General features: G+C 44.7%; 1 protein-coding gene across 1 annotated transcript in view; it reads right to left on the bottom strand.

Annotated features, from left to right (window-relative positions):
- The window catches only part of HMOX2 (heme oxygenase 2), a 29,326-nt gene extending 12,650 nt beyond the window's left edge, over positions 1–16,676 (bottom strand). The window contains exons 1-2 of the mRNA XM_032781625.2: positions 16,556–16,676; positions 113–248 (exon numbers count right to left, since the gene is read on the bottom strand). Coding sequence (XP_032637516.1) covers positions 113–201 — 89 coding nt within the window. The 5' untranslated portion in view covers positions 202–248; positions 16,556–16,676. The remainder of the gene's footprint in view (positions 1–112; positions 249–16,555) is intronic.
- Positions 16,677–17,256: the final 580 nt, after the last annotated feature.

Here is a 17,256-nt window from a genome sequence, read left to right as displayed (position 1 = left end):
AGGCGACAGCAAGCACCACACTCCTGCCTGGACACCCTTCTAGAAAACAAGTTGTTCTAACCCAGTAACAAAGCCCCACTCTCACTAGCCAGGAGGGCCCGACAGGACTCACCTGACATTGTCATCCTCTTCTGTTTCCTCATAGCGGACATTCTCTGCCTCATCTACCCCCTCAGAGGCTTCTGTTACATCAGACGGCATCTCTCCAGAGACCTGATCTTTCTAAGGTTCTCTTCACTTTTCCAGTCCTGTTTGGAAACAGCCAGAGTTCATCATCCAGTTATTTCAGCAACACTTTAAAGTGACTGAAGATCAAAAACTTGACTTCAATAAAGCATAAGATTCCTGAATGAGGAGTGGGGGTGAAGGGAAGCACCAAATGCTGCAAAGCTGCGAAAGCCTCAACTCACTCAAAACACATGCATGGTCAGTCGACAGAGCCGTGCACTTGACATTCCCCCTCAGTGGATTCAAGGATATATACTGCATAATATGAGCTTACCTGTTTATGGTCGAACAGTGCCTTAGAAAACACAGAACCTTGTGTCCCCTCTTGCAACTCTAAGCAAAGGCACTGACAGCCTCAGCTCAGATTTACATATAGTGTATAACAAAGCAGCTCACATACTAATAAATTATAATCTTGTGCAAGAAAGACACCGGTGACTCAGCAAGCAATCCAAGTTAGGCGTCCCAGTCAGGGTTCGGTGGATCAGCTGAGCAGACTAGAAAACCTGTATTTCACCAGCCTGCATGATGATACTTCTGAGCAAAACACCACTTTTCCACCAGGACTTAAAAAAAAATAAATCCCTAGGCTATCTGCAGAAAGGCAAGATTTAGAGCAGAGTGACTGACCTGGGGAAGGAAGGGGAACAACCCTCCTCTCTAGATCTTTTTCAGCTTTAGTTACTGGGATTTGAGCTGCAATCTGCTCGCTTACAGAGGTTTCATCAGCAACATGCAGCCTGTCCTCTTTCCTATTAGCACCGCAGTAAGTTATACCAGCTAAGCCACAAAGGCAGGCAGCTTGGCAGGGAATTAACAAAGCCTCTCCCTCTGCAACGTAACACCTCTGGAAGGGAAGAGAAATGGGTCATGGGATCACAAAACAATGCTAGCAAAAACAGGCTTCCAGATTGCACAGTTCTTTTCACAAAGGCAGGGGCAGAGTTCACTAGCTTGGCTTTCTGGGACAGCCTCCACACCTGTCCAAAGAGCATGAGAAAGCAAAACTCCTATGCAGCTGAAGCATTTTTATTTGGTTCCCCTTAAATTTTTCTGTTCCAGCATGGACTCTCCGAAATAAAAGATCCCAATTATTCAATAGGCTTAAAAAAAGGACTATTTGAAAAAGCTTGAGATAAAGTAGTATGCGGTGCAACAGATGCAATATTAAGGACTAGAAGCCAAACCATCTGGCTTTTATTACCAGCATTGACTCATTGACACTTTGGGTAAACCACTCGGCCTCTGTTTCCCCACCACCACCTCTAACCTGTAAAATGGGAAATAAGACAATTAGCTGATAGACACTAATCACCACTAGTTAAGAGTAGAAGATGGCAAAGCTGACAGATAATGCCAGAAGGCAGCTGGGCACAGACCAAGCCCACTGCTTATTATTTAGAAAGCATATGTGCTAAACGCTGTCTGACCAAACACATTTCATCCTCTTATACTGTGTCTCCCAGTCACCTCAGTATGAGCCAGATATGTAGGTCACCGCTCACCTTAAGAAAGCTTGTTTTAATCCTACATGTCTATGGTCTGAGGCTGGAAAAACAGTAAATGAGATACAACTGTGTAGAGCAGGCCAAGAAAGTTAATGTGAAGCCAGAATTGGCAGCTCTGTCCCCAGCTCCCAGTCTGAAGTACAAACACACAAAAAGGATGGATCAATTATAAACTAATAAACTGCCCTTCCAGTTAATGACCTCTGGTTTCCTAACTCTCTCCTTCAGCCTTCCAGTAACTGCCCGACCTCCCTCACCACTTTCTAACTTTTATTAAAAAATTTTCAAAGCAAGAGGTTCCAGCTGGAATGTCCTGAAGACTGAAGCCTTAAGCGATACAAAACACGTACAGCACAAGCAACAGCCAGACAAGCCAGGCCAGCACAATGTGCCTTGCCCAAACCTGAAGGCACCATCACACACAAGGTATGTCTACACTGCAATTAAAAACCCATGGCTGGCTTGTGCCAGCTGACTCAGGCTTGCAGTAAGGGGCTGTTAAATGCAGTATAGATATTTGGGCTCCAGGACCCTGTGAGATGGGAGGGACTAGCCCCAGGGATCAGCAACCTATGGCACATGTGCCAAAGGCAGCACGCAAGCCGATTTTCATTGGTACTCTACCACCGGTCTGGGGTTCTGTTCGCCGGCCCCTGCCAGCTGAGGTCCCTGCTGCTTGCGTCCCTGCTGCTGGCCCCGCTCAGCCCACTGCCGGCCCGGGATTCCATCTATCCAGGCCGGCAACAGGCTGAGCAGGGCCAGGAGCCGGAACCCAGGCCAGCAGCAAGCTGAGATGCTCAGCCCACTGCCAGTCTGGCTTTCCGTCCGCCAGCCCGGGTCCTGGCCACCAGCCCCACTCATCCTGTTGCCAGTCTGGGGTTCCAGCCGCTGGCCCCTATAAAGGTAAAATGTATTACTGGCATGCAAAACCTTAAAATTACAGTGAATCAGTGAAGACTTCGCACACCACTTCTAAAAGGTTGCCGACCCCTGGTCTACCCAAGCCCTGGGAGCCCAAGTCAGCAGGCACAGGCCAGTTGCAGGGATCTAATCACAGTGTATACATACCTACAGTGACCACAATTAGGATTCATGCAATCTTTAGCATCTCCTAAGAATACCAACTGCCCTAAATTGTGATAGCTATTATGCTGAAGACACTTACCAACTGGGAACTGGACTAAGACCCAGCATCTCATCTCATTTCATACAAGTTGCCAACACTCATCACATGGTAATTTTGTCAATGTCAAACTGAGCCAGATTCAAATTTCTGACTTAGAGATCACAGCCTTGTATCTCTATTATCAATCCCCCCCACAAGCCAGGCCTGGGAAACCAGCCTACTTTACAGGTTTTCTGTTGGACATGGTAAGCCTGTCAGAGTTACAAAGCTTTCCAAGCTTTGTCTCTGCAACTATGTCCTTATTTTCCTCATTCCCTTTCTTTGATTACCTCCCCAGTTCCAACAGCAAACATACCTGCTCTAACATACTGTTTGCTTATCAGGTAGCTGTGTTCTACAAGTGTTACACAGATATTTAATTTTGCTTAATGCCCCTCTGAAATGGCATTAATCTCACTTTACAAGGAGGAACTGAGGCAGAGAGGTTAAGTGACTTGCCCAAGCTCACGCAAGGAAGTCTGGCCAAAATGCGGAATGAAATGTGTCTCCTGCTCTAGACACATGCATAGAGACACCATCAGGTCAACCTTATCTGCACACTGCTTCCTTACAGCTGAGATCTCAGACAGGATTTGATTTAACAGTTTAACTTGCTCTAGTCCCTGCTCCAATATTTCAAAATTCAGATTTTAAAGTCAGAAATGTGCATCCAAGCCCAATTGTTCAAAGAGTTCAGTCTTACTTTCCCCAGAAAATAAACCAAACTTCTGGAGAAATGCTATGTCACCTCCGTATGCAGATCTAGAACCGCTACAAATATGGAAGCAGTGCATCTCTGGCACTGCAGCAAGTTACACCAGTTAAGCCATTTCAGTAGGCAGCTTGGCAAGAGAGTAAAGCCTTTCCCCCTGCAATGCAGCACATCTGGTAGGAAAGAGATTGCACAGTACTCTTCACAAAGGCAGGGGCAGTGTTCAGAGAGCTGCTCTGGCACCACTTCCACTCACTCAACAATATAGAGGTCAAAAACAAAACAAAAAAACCCCCAAGCAAAATCCTTAGTATAAAAGGAAGCAAACAATGAGAATAGCTGAAAAAGACAGGCAAGAGGAACTGCATGAGATAAAGCCACAGTAACATGGTCTGATAAAGGTTCTTTATACGACACTGACTCTTTAGGCCTATTTTGTAAACGAATAATCCCACTGAGTAGCCTTTGGACTCCTCTCTCACAGATTTTCTAAGACCAGCATTTTCCTTGGCAAATTCACAAGATGATTTAGTTGCTTTCAAGTACTTGCTGCTACAAAATTCTATAGTCTCCTCGCCATGCACGTATCAGATTTTCTTTAATTAACACAGGCACTTTCCCATAGCTTTTATGCGGGAGAGATAAAAAATGGTATAGCATAGCACTGTTAGTTATGAAGCATATAGCGTGTGCAGGAAATAGTGTTGTAGAGGCAAGCAGACCTTGAAAGATAAGTCCCAAAAAAGCACCTTCATTTTACATTTTCATGTTACTGATTAAAACAGGGCTCTTCTAGCTCCATTTTCATGTAATTTATCCTTTAAAAAGGGCACTAGTTCCTGTAGACCTGCATACGATGTAGGGACATGTGCTAGAGAAAACCACTCTCAAAACACTAAGCTTCCAAAGGGTAAACTGATAATTTTAAATGAAACTCCTCCATAGTGTTTGTCAAAGTCCCAGCCCAGCACAGCCTAGGAAGGAGGCCAAGCCTCTCCAAGGCTTGAATTCATTCATGGGACCTTGAAAATAAAGAGTCATACTAACTTGGCATATTTACCCTCATACCATCGATTCTAGACTGGCTGGTGAGTGAATGGAACAGACTAGACTCCCATTCCCTAGAGCAGTGGTTTTCAAACTTTTTTTTCTGGTGACCCAGTTGGAGAAAATTCTTGATGCTCACAAGTCACGACCCAATGGAGCTGGGGGATGAGGGATTTGGGATGTTGGAGGGGCTCAGGGCTCTGGACTGAGGATGCCACCTCTAAGGTAAGCCCAGAGAGGAGGGGTTTGGGGTGCAAGAAGGGGCTCTGGATTGGGCAGGACTTCAGGCTGGGGCAAGGAATTGGGGCATGGGCTTACCTTGGATGGCTCCAGGTCAGTGGTGCAGCAGGAGCGCTAAGGTAGGCTTTCTCCCTGTCCTGGCACCACAGACCATGCTGCACCCCGGAAGTGGCCAGCAGCAGGTCCGGCTCCTAGGTGGAGGTGTGCAAGCAGCTCCACGCAGCAGGGCATCAGCCAATGGAAATGCAAAGCCGGCGCTCAGGAGAGAGGTAACACATGGAGCCCCAGGGCTACCCCACCTAGGAGCTGAACCTGCTGCTGGCTGCTTCTGGGGCGCAGCATGGTGTCAGAACAGGTAGGAACTAACCTGCCCTAGCGAGGCAACACCACTGCCAGGACTTTTAACGGCCTGGTTGGTGGTGCTGACCAGAGCTGCTCCGACCCAGTGCCTTACAGTCTGTGACCCAGTACTGGGTTGTGACCCACAGTTTGAGAACCACTTTCCTAGAGTCACAGTATTAGTAGGCTCTCAGGATAGCTCTGCCTGTCTTTAAGAGATATGCCTCCTAGATAAGCAAAGGTAACAGTCACTTAGCTGACAGCCTGCAGCTCCTGATGAGCTGGAGAGAGTGAAACTCTATTTCACTCACTACTTCGGGTACTCCACTGAAAATGCTACAGAGGCACAGCTGAAGTGCTGCAATGCTTCAATGTAGTCACTACCTACACCAACAGCGTATGTAATCTCCCCCTTCTGAGGCAACAGCTAAGTTGATGGAAGACTTCTTCCATCAATCTAGCGCTGCCTACACAGGGGTTTAGGTCAGCTTAACTATGTTGCTCAGGGGTGTGGATTTTTCAGACCCGAGAGGCATAGCTCTGCCGATGTATGTTCCCATTGTGGACCAGCCCTTAGTAATGATACTCTCCCAAAGGACCTGGCCAAGATCTAGAATAAATGCCTATCCTCCCGATTTCCCTGTGGGCAGTAGCCAGATTCTCAGGCAGTCACTCATGACTGTAAACACAGAATCAGAACTGGAAGGGTCCTCAATAGGTCATCTAGTCCAGTCACAAGCACTCAAGGCAGGATTAAGTAATAGCAGTCCATTCCTGACAGGTGTCTAATTTGTTCTTAAAAACCTCCAGTGATGGAGATTCCACAGCTCCCTATACAATCTGTTCCAATGCTTAACTACCCTGATGGTTAGGAAGTTTTTCCTAATGTCCAACCTAAATGTCCCTTGCTGCAATTTAACCCCATTGCTTCTTGTCCTATCCTCAGAGCTTAAGAAGAACAATTTTTCACCCTCCTCCTTGTAATAACCTTTTATAAACTATCATGTTTCTCCCTTGGTCTTCTCTTCTCCAGATAAATAAACATTTTTTCCCCAATCTTCCCTCATAAGTCATGTTTTCTAAACCTTTAATTATTCCTGTTGCTCTCTTCTGGACTGTCTCCAATTTGTCCATGTTTTTCCTGAAATGTGGCTCCCAGAACTGAACACAACACTCCAGCTGAGGCCTTATCTGCACAGAATAGAATAAAAGCATTACTTCTCGTGTCTTGCTTACAACACTCATACTAATACATCCCAGAATGATGTTCGCTTTTTTTGCATCAGTGTTACACTGTTGACTCATATTTAGCTTGTGATTCACTATGACCCCCTAGATCTCTTTTTGCAGTACTCCTTCCTAGGCTGTCATTTCCCATTTTGTATGTGTGCAATTAATCGTTCCTTCCTAAGTCGAATACTTTGCATTTATCCTCATTGGAGAAATGATCTGAAGTAAACGGGATGAAATTCAGTTTGTCCAGATCATTTTAAATTTTAATCCTGTTCTCCAAAGCACTTGCAACCCCTCCCGCCTTGGTATCATCTGCAAACTTTATAAGTGTATTCTCTATGCCATTATCTAAATCATTGATAAGGATATTGAACAGAACCGAACCCAGAACTATACTTTGTGGGACCCCACTCGATATGCCCTTCCAGCTTGACTGTGAACCGCTGATAACTACTCTCTGGGAATGGTTTTCCAACAAGTTATGTACCCACCTTATAGTAGCTCCATCTAGGCTATATTTCCCTAGTTTGTTTATGAGAAGGTCATGCAAGACAATATCAAAAGTCTTACTAAAGTCAAAAATATACCACATCTAATGCTTCCCTGCACTACATCATTATAGTACAACTCTGTACCATTCACACAGAGGGGACTGATAATCAAGAGAGATCCTGTGGAAAAAAGGAAGTTGAAAATTCTATGCTTCTGAAAACAGCCTTTTCCAGGACAAAAGCTGTATACATCTGGAATACGTATAAATCCTTTCTGAACAATCCGTCCAAAATTACAGGCATCTCTAACTTCACTCCAATTTGAGTACTTATCAGGTTTACTTTACAAATTTCCAGTGAAGTTACTAAAACAAATACTTAGGTTTAGTTGTTAGAGTATGGGTCTACAAAGTTATGTTCCTGACTCGATCTCTGATGCTATGTGACTTGGGCAGTCATTTATGGACTGTATCTCAGTTTCCCCATCCATAAAAAAGCAAACGATACTTGATTCATGAATCTGAGGCTTGTAAAGTTCTTTGAGATCCATTGATTAAGGGTGCTTGTGCCCAACATTTGTACTGTCTTGTCTCTATCATTTCTGTTTTGTGTTAAGGTAATAACTGTCCTACTTTACTGACTCCCAAAGAACCATGAGCATGTGTGTGTCATATCCCATTCATTCTATGGAACTTATTAAAGACAATATTATCATAATGCCTCATTCCAGAGAGGCTAGAGATTAACTGCTCAGAAGCTGGTCAAGTAGTGAGAGGATTAAGATGGCAAGATACAAACCCCAAGTTTGTCCAGGTATTGTCTAGTATGAGCAGAGAAAAACTGAGCTGTCTGGTGTAGTTATTTCCCTATAGTGCTATAGATGCTCATATTAATACTAAACGAGTATAATACTCTGACCAAAAAATGCTACTTAATACTACAAGATTTTAAGCAGCAACTAGAGCAAGACTAGAGAAAAATTAGACACCTGTGAACAAGAACATCTACATCTCCAGATAGGGCAAAAGCTACCAGCCAGGATTGTCAAGCCACATGCTTCCGGGTACAGTCTAATCAACAGCTGAAGTCAGGAAAGAAAATCCCTGATGCAGAAGTGCATTATGAGAACTCTACACATTCCTTTCTAGTATCTGGAATTGGTCACTGAGACAGGATGCCCAACTGGGATGCTTGTCTAGGCAGATCTTTGGCCTGTACCAGTGTGCAAGTTCCTATGGGAACCAGTATAGAATATTTCTGCACAGAGGCATGAAATGGTAGCACTTCCAACCCCAAACTGCAGCTTCTAACCGAAAGTAGTTTTAGGTAATGTGCAGAATAAAGAATGGGTGTTTCCACACACTTCCCCCTGCCACCCGCCTTAAAGAAAAAAAAGGAAAAAAAAAGTATTATACTTCAGGGAAGTGTTTCTAACTCTAAGTCAGAGCCACATGCCACTGGCCAGACAGGATTGAGCAGTATTTTCTTCAGCGTGCAATAGCAATGTCCCCTGCCAAGTTGCCTATGGAGTGAAGTGAGACAGCCCTTGTTACAGGCTCTCTGTTCAGGTCAGAGACGAGGCTGCTGGGCTAAGAACGGCCTTACTTTGCAGTGTTTCAGTCATGAGCACTGTAACAAGATTCTGTATATTTTCCTTAGTCAGTTTTGCGCAGTGATTCAGTGACCACAATAAACAAACAAAATACACAGCTAGGACAGCATAATTAACCCTGGTCATAAAAAAAACACAAACAAAAAAAAACCCCCACACATGGGAGGCACCAATGAGTGTTGAGGCAAGGCCTTGCACAACTGTACTATTTGACTGGCCAGCTTTCTAATGCTTTTGATACATATTACATCAAATTAAATCCTCCATTGTTCTTACAATAGGAAGCTTCCATCAAGCCAGATGCGCCCAAGAGATATCAAGTGGGGCCAGTAACAGACAGTTACAATGCATTAAACAATTCAACTATGTTGGTAACAAGTCTCAATACATAGCAGTTATGACAAATGTGTTATTCATGTATCTCACAATGGAAGCATTACAATGAGGTGGGGGACTGTAAGAGGTCTCAGAGAAATGCCATTTTCAAAGCTCTTTACAGAATTAAATTTGGACAGGGAGTTAGCGGTAGAAGTGGCTGATGCCAGTTCTTCACACTTGTGTGTACTGTTAACAGCACGCTGATTATAACAGATCCTAAAATACTATAAATACTTCCATACTGAAGGACCTTAAAAATCCTTTACTAACAATTACAGTAAACACAAGGATATCTTCCATCTACTCGTTAACTGCAGCCATCTCTGAGATGGAACATGCAATCATCTAATCACACTACACAATAGTGTAGTATGATGGGGAATGCTAGCCAAAGGAAACTGAAGGGTAAATTTAGGATGGTAGAATAATTACCAGTGTTGCAATTCAGTCAGAACACTACACTAATAGCCATATTACTCTTGTGAAAAGGTTCATGGAATTATTTACTAGTTAGTACCTTGATTTATATCTTATCCAAAAGAGAGCATTTCCAGCAACACAGTGCTCCCAAAGTATAATACGGGGGCATTGGTTCAGTACTGACTCTGAAAGAAAAGCACCAATACCACTTCCTGACACACACAAAGGAATAAAACAAACAGTGTACTACTTCCAAGTGCCAATTAGCACAACCCTGAATAGTGTGCAAAATATCCAGTTGCAGCACAAGGTGAGGTAGCTGCGGGCAGCACAGAAGGTTGTGTTGGGTTTGAAAGAAAAAGATTCCTCCTCATTTAGCTGATGCCACACCAGATTAGAGCTAACCTCTGACAGTGGAAAGCAGGCCAGATGTGGCAAAACTGAAATGGGAAGAGACCACAAAGATAGCAATTTTGTTGAAGATAGGAAACCAGTGTAGGTTCCTCCACAACAGAGGTGAATGGATAAAATTTGCACATACAGGTAAGTAGTGAGGCTGCAACATTCTGAATGAAGTTAACCCAGTTCTCTGAGAAAAGCTAGCAAAACAAGCAGGCAGTGGCCTGGGGAGTCCAGTTACTCATGGAAACCTGTACATGATTACCTATTTGACAATATAATTTACAGTTACAGGACTTGCCACAGAAGAACAGTTCCACCATCTCTTTTGAAAACACAGGATACAAAATGGACAGAAGAGCTTTTTAATAGAAGAAACAAAATGGATGTGAGGAGGCTTTCCATGATATCATGAGAAGGTGTTACTGTCACTCTAGTATGGCAGCTAGAACTTTGTTTCCTCACAGTTGTGTCTCCTCCAAGCCCACGTATACAGCTGGCCAGGTACATCATAGGGGTATGACACTTCCCATAAAAACATAAGACAACCACAGCCAGAAATAGGAAACTGGACCTGATGACGCAGTGACCTGACCTTTTATTGCTCTCATTTGTTGGGAACAGGTGGAAGGTTTCCTATGATTGCTAAGGGTAGATATTTGTGGACCTTCCCATCCTCTGTTCAAGATCCTGGGAAGGAACACATCTGGGATGGTGGCTTCCTTGTCTCAGTACAAACAAGAGGTGATCTTTAATTCCTAAATGGTAGAGGAGTAAGCTGTTAACCATCTGGTTGGACTAGATACTTAGTAAGGCCAACATTAAGCAAAAACAGGCCAATTGGATACATCTCTGACTGTACAACTGATTTCAGAATAAGAATATTTCAAATACAACATTTCTAGTACAGCAGCCAGTTTCTCCAGGAGTCAGCTGGAGTTAAACTGCAGAGGTCTCCTCTGACCAACAGTGATTGTGCAAAGAGGAAGACATCTATGAATTGTGATTGCATACTGAAATGCTGGCAAAGGGAAAAGTTGGAAATCCTGCAACATTTGAAAAAAATCACCATCATTATTGGTTTATTTTGAAGTTGTTCAAGTACATCCTGTGGTTTGACTAGACACCAGAAGGATAATCGCATTGAGAAAACTAAATTCCCAGCAGCAGTTTTTTGCCATTTACCATAGGAAAATATCTGTTGCTGCTAGGCCACAAATTATAGTTTACTCTGGATTAGTTAACCACTGCTCAAGCAGTCCTCATTATCATTGATGCATTAGTATATTAGAAATTTAACTAGGACTAGCAATGTTTGTTGTACCAACCAATTTCATTGCAGTAAGAAGACTGCTGTTGCTAGGTCCTGAATGATTTCCAGAAATAAGACGTAGAAAAGAGCAATGCACTATTTGTATCTCGTTAATGGATTACCATGGTTAGCAGATTAAATACATTGCTAGTGCTCCGTTCCCTCTGCTAGGCTCTGTTTCTTGAGTAGTACATTTTTATAACTGTTTACAGTTAGATAAAAATATCAAATCACTTGAGTCATTTATGCAATAAGAAAGCAGACAGTGTGTTTTCTGGGCATTTCTACTTGCAGTGATATGGCACTTTACAAAGTCAACTAATCTGTCTTCTCAACACCTCTATGACGTAAGCAAGAATTATCCTCATTTTATAAGAGGAGAGATTAGTATTTGCCAAAGGGCACACAGGAAGTTTGTGTGAGCTCCAGAGTTCCAATTCCTATGCTGCTGATTCCTGGCCCTCTGTTCAAGCCATTATTTAAAAAGCTGCAGTCCTATAAAAAATAAAATATAAAGATGCCCAACAGCTGTTGCTTCTCACTGAGAGACAAAGGCTTAGAATTGAAGGGACAGTTATGAGCAATGTTTCAGGGCATGCGTGCTGAAGGTCAATTTACTGTTTGGAACCATATCATGGCAGACATTAACAGAGTCAGCCAAGCACTCTCCACTGTCCTCTAGGACTGGAAACACCAGCTCTAATAGAAAGTGAGGAATTTTAAGACTGGGGGAGGAGGGGTGCAAAATGTTATCCTTGGATATTATCATATTGCCTACAGTTGCTCAAATCTCGATTCTTACATGGCACCCACCACAGTGGAATCCAAATGTTTCACAAAAATTAGAGTATACAAACATATTTAACTCTTTCCTGTAGTCAGCTGGGACCAGATGTGCGAGCGAGTTATTATGGGAAGGCTTGGTTGAAGTGGGTTTTGTAGTTCGATCAGAAAATGCTGACATTCAATCCCAAACTTATAGGCTGTTCAATGAGAAAGCTCAGCCTTCTACATACAAGGGTTCAGATCTTCAAACTGACAGTTCCAGTGCAACTTGGCTATCATGAGAGTGCCTGATTTTGCAGCAGTAAGTGGTCCCTGTACTGATATGGGTCAATTTCCTGGAGCACTTAAGATGAGAACTGAAAAATGCTGAGCCAAATCTAAATTAACAGGGAAGCAAATGCAGAAAACAGCAAGGATTTTCATGCTCTTGGCAACTTGCATTGTTGAGAAACCTCACTGTTATATCCTGTGTCAAGTCTTCATGTTTTATTTTTTAGATTGCAATGTTTAGGTATGAAATTGTCGATTTTCTGTATGATATCAGACCTGGAGATGTGACTGAGTTGATTTCAACAGGACTGCGTGGAGTTCTTGGCAGCTGTAGATTAACAATCAGAGGGCAAGCACCCTCAAAGGAAGGTCATGTTATAGAAGTGGAGGAGTTCTTCACAAATATTTTCTTCTATCCATTAGCTTCACCTCAGTCTTTCCAAGAATTAGTTTCAGCCAGCTGCAGATCTCAGCCAGGCACTTAGAATTGAAGGTGGTATCTAATACTGATGTCAAGGCAACAGAAAGGATCTGTCCACTTATTGATGACTTAAGCCCATATTTACAAAAAAGTGATTTGCTTTAAAGAAGAGGGAAGACCCTGGATATGGCAGAGACTGTACAGCAATGCTCTCAACCAGAGGTACATGTACCCTGGGGGTATGTGGAGGTCTTCCAGGGGATACATCAACTAATCTAGGTGTCTGCCTTGTTTTACAACAGGCTACATAAAAAGCATTAGTGAAGTCAGTACAAACTAAAATTTCATTCAGACTATGACTTTACACTGCTTTATATACTATGCACTGAAATGTAATTACAATATTTATATTCCAATGGACTTACTTTCTCATTATACAATTATAAAATGAGAAAGTAAGCAATTTTTCAGCAACAGTGTGCTGTGACGGTTTAGTTTTATGTCTGATTGTGTGAGCAAGTAGTTTTAAAGTGAGGTGAAACTTGGGGGTATGCAAGACAAATCAGACTTATGAAAGGGCATACAATAGTCTGGAAAGGTTGAGAGCCACTGTATCACAATGGGGTTCTGGTCCATGACTATAGCTCTTAGATGTTGTGGTAATACAAATTATAAATAATAATGGAGTCCATCACAACTCCATGTAGAGGAACTTTCAAGCCATTTTGATGCAACATCACTAATCCTGTCTGTGTCTTTAATATACCATCCAGATAGGGCCTTCAGATCAAAAAATGAGGGCAGCTGCAGTCAGCTCCAGGTCTGAAATAAGGAGTCTTGACAAAATGTTAGTGGGCCTCTTACACAGAACAGGGACATCCAAACTGTGCTAAGAGACAAATCTGAAGTTACAGAAGCACTTAGCCACCCTAGACAGAAAATAGAGCCTTCAGTACATACAAGGCAATGCTAAAGTCAAAGCTGAAATCCACTGGAGTCATGCCAGTCTGTGGGGAGGATACGGCTCTGTCACAGGGAGGACACTGGCTGCTGGTTACTTCTGGCAGCAGGCAGTGCTTCACCCATACTCCTGACCCACTCACCACAGTGATGAAGTACTTCACTTAGGAAGGAACAATTGATTGTATACATACAAAATGGGAAACAACTACCCAGGAAGGAGAACTGCAGAAAGGGCTGTGGGGATCATAGTGGACCACAAGCTAAATACGAGTGAACAGTGTAACACTGTTGCACCAAAAAAAAAAAAAAAAGCAAACATTCTGGGATGTATTAGCAGGAGTGTTGTAAGCAAGACACACGAAGTAATTCTTAGGCTCTACTGTGTGCTGATTAGGCCTCAGCTGGAGCACTGTGTACAGTTCCAGGCACAACATATCAAGAAAGATGTGGAGAAATTGGAGAAAGCAGAGAAGAGCAACAAAAAATGATGGAAGATCTAGAAAACATGACTGTGACAGGATGCTGGGCAAAGGGTTGCAGATCCAGCCCTCTGTCATGCCTGCTCCTTGTTAAGGGAACAAATTAGAGCAGGCTGGAGATAACCTGGCCCTAATTAGAGAGACCGACAGCTGCTACCTAATTAGCCTGTGATTGCATAAAAGCCTTCAGGGAGGGAAGCCAGGGGAGAGCAAGAAAAAAGGAAAGGCAGAGAATGGAAGGTAGGAGGTAGCACTCCCTCCTGCACATGGTGAAAGGTTACTTGCACATGGTGAAACAGTGGTGGGAACAAGCCTGAAAAAAAAGTGCATCAGTGGCTACTAAACCAAGGGTCTCAGTGTGACTTTGTAAACCTAGCAGAGACAGAAGTCAAGGGGCCCTGCCACACTCTACTACAATGACCTATGAGGGGAGATTGAAAAAAATTGGGTTTGTTTAGTCTGGAGAAGAGAAGACTATGGAGGGACGTGATCACAGTTTTCAAGTACATAAAAGGTTGCTACAAGTTGTTCTCCTCAACCTCTGAGGATAGGACAAGAAGCCTTGGACTTAAACTGCAGCAAGAGCGGTTTAGGTTGGACATTAGGAAAAACTTGTTATTGGGGTAAGCACTAGATTAAATTACCTAGGGAGGTTGTGAGATCTCCCTTGTTGAAGATTTTTAAGAGCAGGTTAGACAAACACCTGTCAGGGATGGTCTAGAAGACCTCCTGAGGTCCCTTCCAGTCCTACAATTCTGTGCTTCTATAAAAGTGCACCCTCTCTTCCATACATGATACTTGTCAAATGTTTGCTCATTCGGAGCAAGCAATGCTTTCCTGTTACCCTGAAGAGATTTTAGCCTGACTTTATAAAACAGACATGAACCTCAGGACAAATGTACCAATGAAGGTTTGGGAAGAGAAAAGCCACAAACATGCAGCCCTGCTTTCAAAGCTGTAATGCGCTCAGCTGGAAGAGAGCAAAACAGTATCACCTTCCTTCACACCCATGGACATGAAGAGAAGTGACAGTACAAGGACTCGGTATTTTCCATATTTACATTTTTTTTTTAATTTCCATGAACATCTTCCCCTAACTTGTTAGTTTTGCAGTCCAAAACCTGTATGTCACCTAGAAACACAAACTTAATATTCAATAAAATCCATTTAACTCAGTGCTAAATTGTGAGGTCCCATGTAAACATAGTGATGAGCGTCAGGACTTTTAAGATGTGACATGCACATAGACATGTACACAACAGACATTTCATTTTACTGAAGTCAAAGTCAGATTCCCCCACCTCCCCTGCTTCACCATTGACAATTCTTTAGTTCCCAGGAAACTGAATGGTATCAAAACTTTATTGCACACAGCAGCAGCGATGATTATATCAGCTCCTCTTGCATCCAGATCCAGACATGTAACAGTGAGATGTGTGACTAAAAGTCTGGAACTAAAGTAAAATTAAATCTTTTCTGTTTTTAATTTCAGATTATGCATAAGCCCTGTTGTGTGTTTTATGGGAATGATTTATGCAATAATGATAAGGAGAAGGGCAGTGCCAGCGACCCAGGGAGGCTCATCATAGAGTCAGTGACCAAAAACCAGAGGAGGAAGAGAAAAACGGTCCACTCCTAGAGACCAACAACTGGACAACCAGTGTGGCAGGAGATGGACGCTGAAGAACCCCAAAAAGATGAGTGCAAGAGAAGCGTTTCCTCAAACTCCCAGAAATGGCACCGCCCTTTCCATTAAGAAGCGGGCAGGAAAAGCTGCGCCAAGCCCTGGGGAAAAAGGAGACAGCAGCCACTGGCCCGTGACAAGAGGACACAGGGCGCTCGAGCCCACGCAGGCGGTGCTGTCCGGTCCCAGGCACGTGCCCGGGGACCCTGGGACAGACTGGCGGGATGGGCTCACACGGGCACGTCTCTCCCGCCCGTCAGGTCTCCACCTACCCCCCGGGGCTGAGGAGACGCGGTTCCAAGCGGCGCGGTTACCCAGGCCGCTCAGCGGGTCACCTCGCGCGCTCCAGGCTGAACGCCCGTTGCCGGGACACGGCTCGGCGGAGCCAACCCCCCGGGGCTCCGCCTGTCCCCGCTGGGCTCTGAGGGACGCCAGCCCTAGATCACGCCCCAGCCAGAGGCAGCTCCAGACAGTGAGCCCGAGAGACCCGCAGACACAGCTCAGTGGCGAGGCGGTTTGAACGCTGCTCCCCGCGTCAAGCCAGCCCGGCGCCCCGCCTGCCAGGGACCCCGCGCCGCCCGCGCCCGCCTTGCCAGGGACCCCGCGCTCGCGCCCCGCCTACAGGGACCCGCGCCGCCCGCGCCCCCGCCTACCAGGGACCCGCAGCTCGCGCCCCCCTACCGGGACCCGCGCCCGCGCCCAGGCTGGGGCCGCGCGGCCGCGGTACCGCGGGCGGGCCGAGCCTCACCCCGCGGCGCCGATCCAGCCGAGAGCCGCTCCAGGCGGGCCCTGGGGGGGACACAGCGGCACCTCCTGACCCCGAGCCCGCGTCCCCGCTGAGCTAATCTCGCCCCCGCACCGCACTCACCCGCACCAGCTCCTCTCAGCCCTGCAGCCCTCGGCCTGCTGGAAAAGGCGGGACAAAGGGCCTATCCGTGTAATTAATTATTCACGAACAGGCGGCGCTGCGGAGAGTTTACATGTAATTCAGCCCAGGCTGAAGTGACTAGACCCCTGACGTAACAGTCCCCACCTCTTTGCAGAGGCCCCGCCCTTTATCTGGCCGCGCCTGCAGCCCGTGGATCAAGTGCGTTGCACTGATTGTCTCTGGGTTTGGGGCTCCTGGATGGCGCTGTGCACTACCCCGTGCTCCCCTGCCCCAGCCAAGGCGCTGTCCCTGATTGTCACCATTAGTGAAAACTGAAGTAAGGGTAGATGTTAAACACCTCAGCTTTCCTGGTTCGTCCATTGTTAGCACGCCTTCCCTTTTCAGTAGAGGAACCTACACTTTCCTTATTTCTTTGTCTTTCTCTTGCTCCTAATGTATTTAAAGAACTTCTTATTGCTTTTTATGGTCTTTGCTAAGTTAACTCATTTAGTGCCTTAGCCTTTCTGATGTTGTTCCTACAGGCTTATGCTATTCTTTTCTATATCTCCATAGCAATTTGTCCAGGTTTCCATTTTTTGTAGGATTCCTTTTTGATGTTCAGGTCATTAAAGTGCTCCTGATGGAACCATATTGGCCTCTTAATAGTCTTCCTGTCTTTCCTTCCCAGCAGGATAGTTTGC

The sequence above is a fragment of the Chelonoidis abingdonii genome, chromosome 9 (assembly GCF_003597395.2).
Source record: "Chelonoidis abingdonii isolate Lonesome George chromosome 9, CheloAbing_2.0, whole genome shotgun sequence".
NCBI lineage: Eukaryota > Metazoa > Chordata > Testudines > Testudinidae > Chelonoidis > Chelonoidis abingdonii.
Note: the sequence above shows the minus strand (reverse complement) of the source record. Positions and strands in the feature narration are given on the sequence as shown.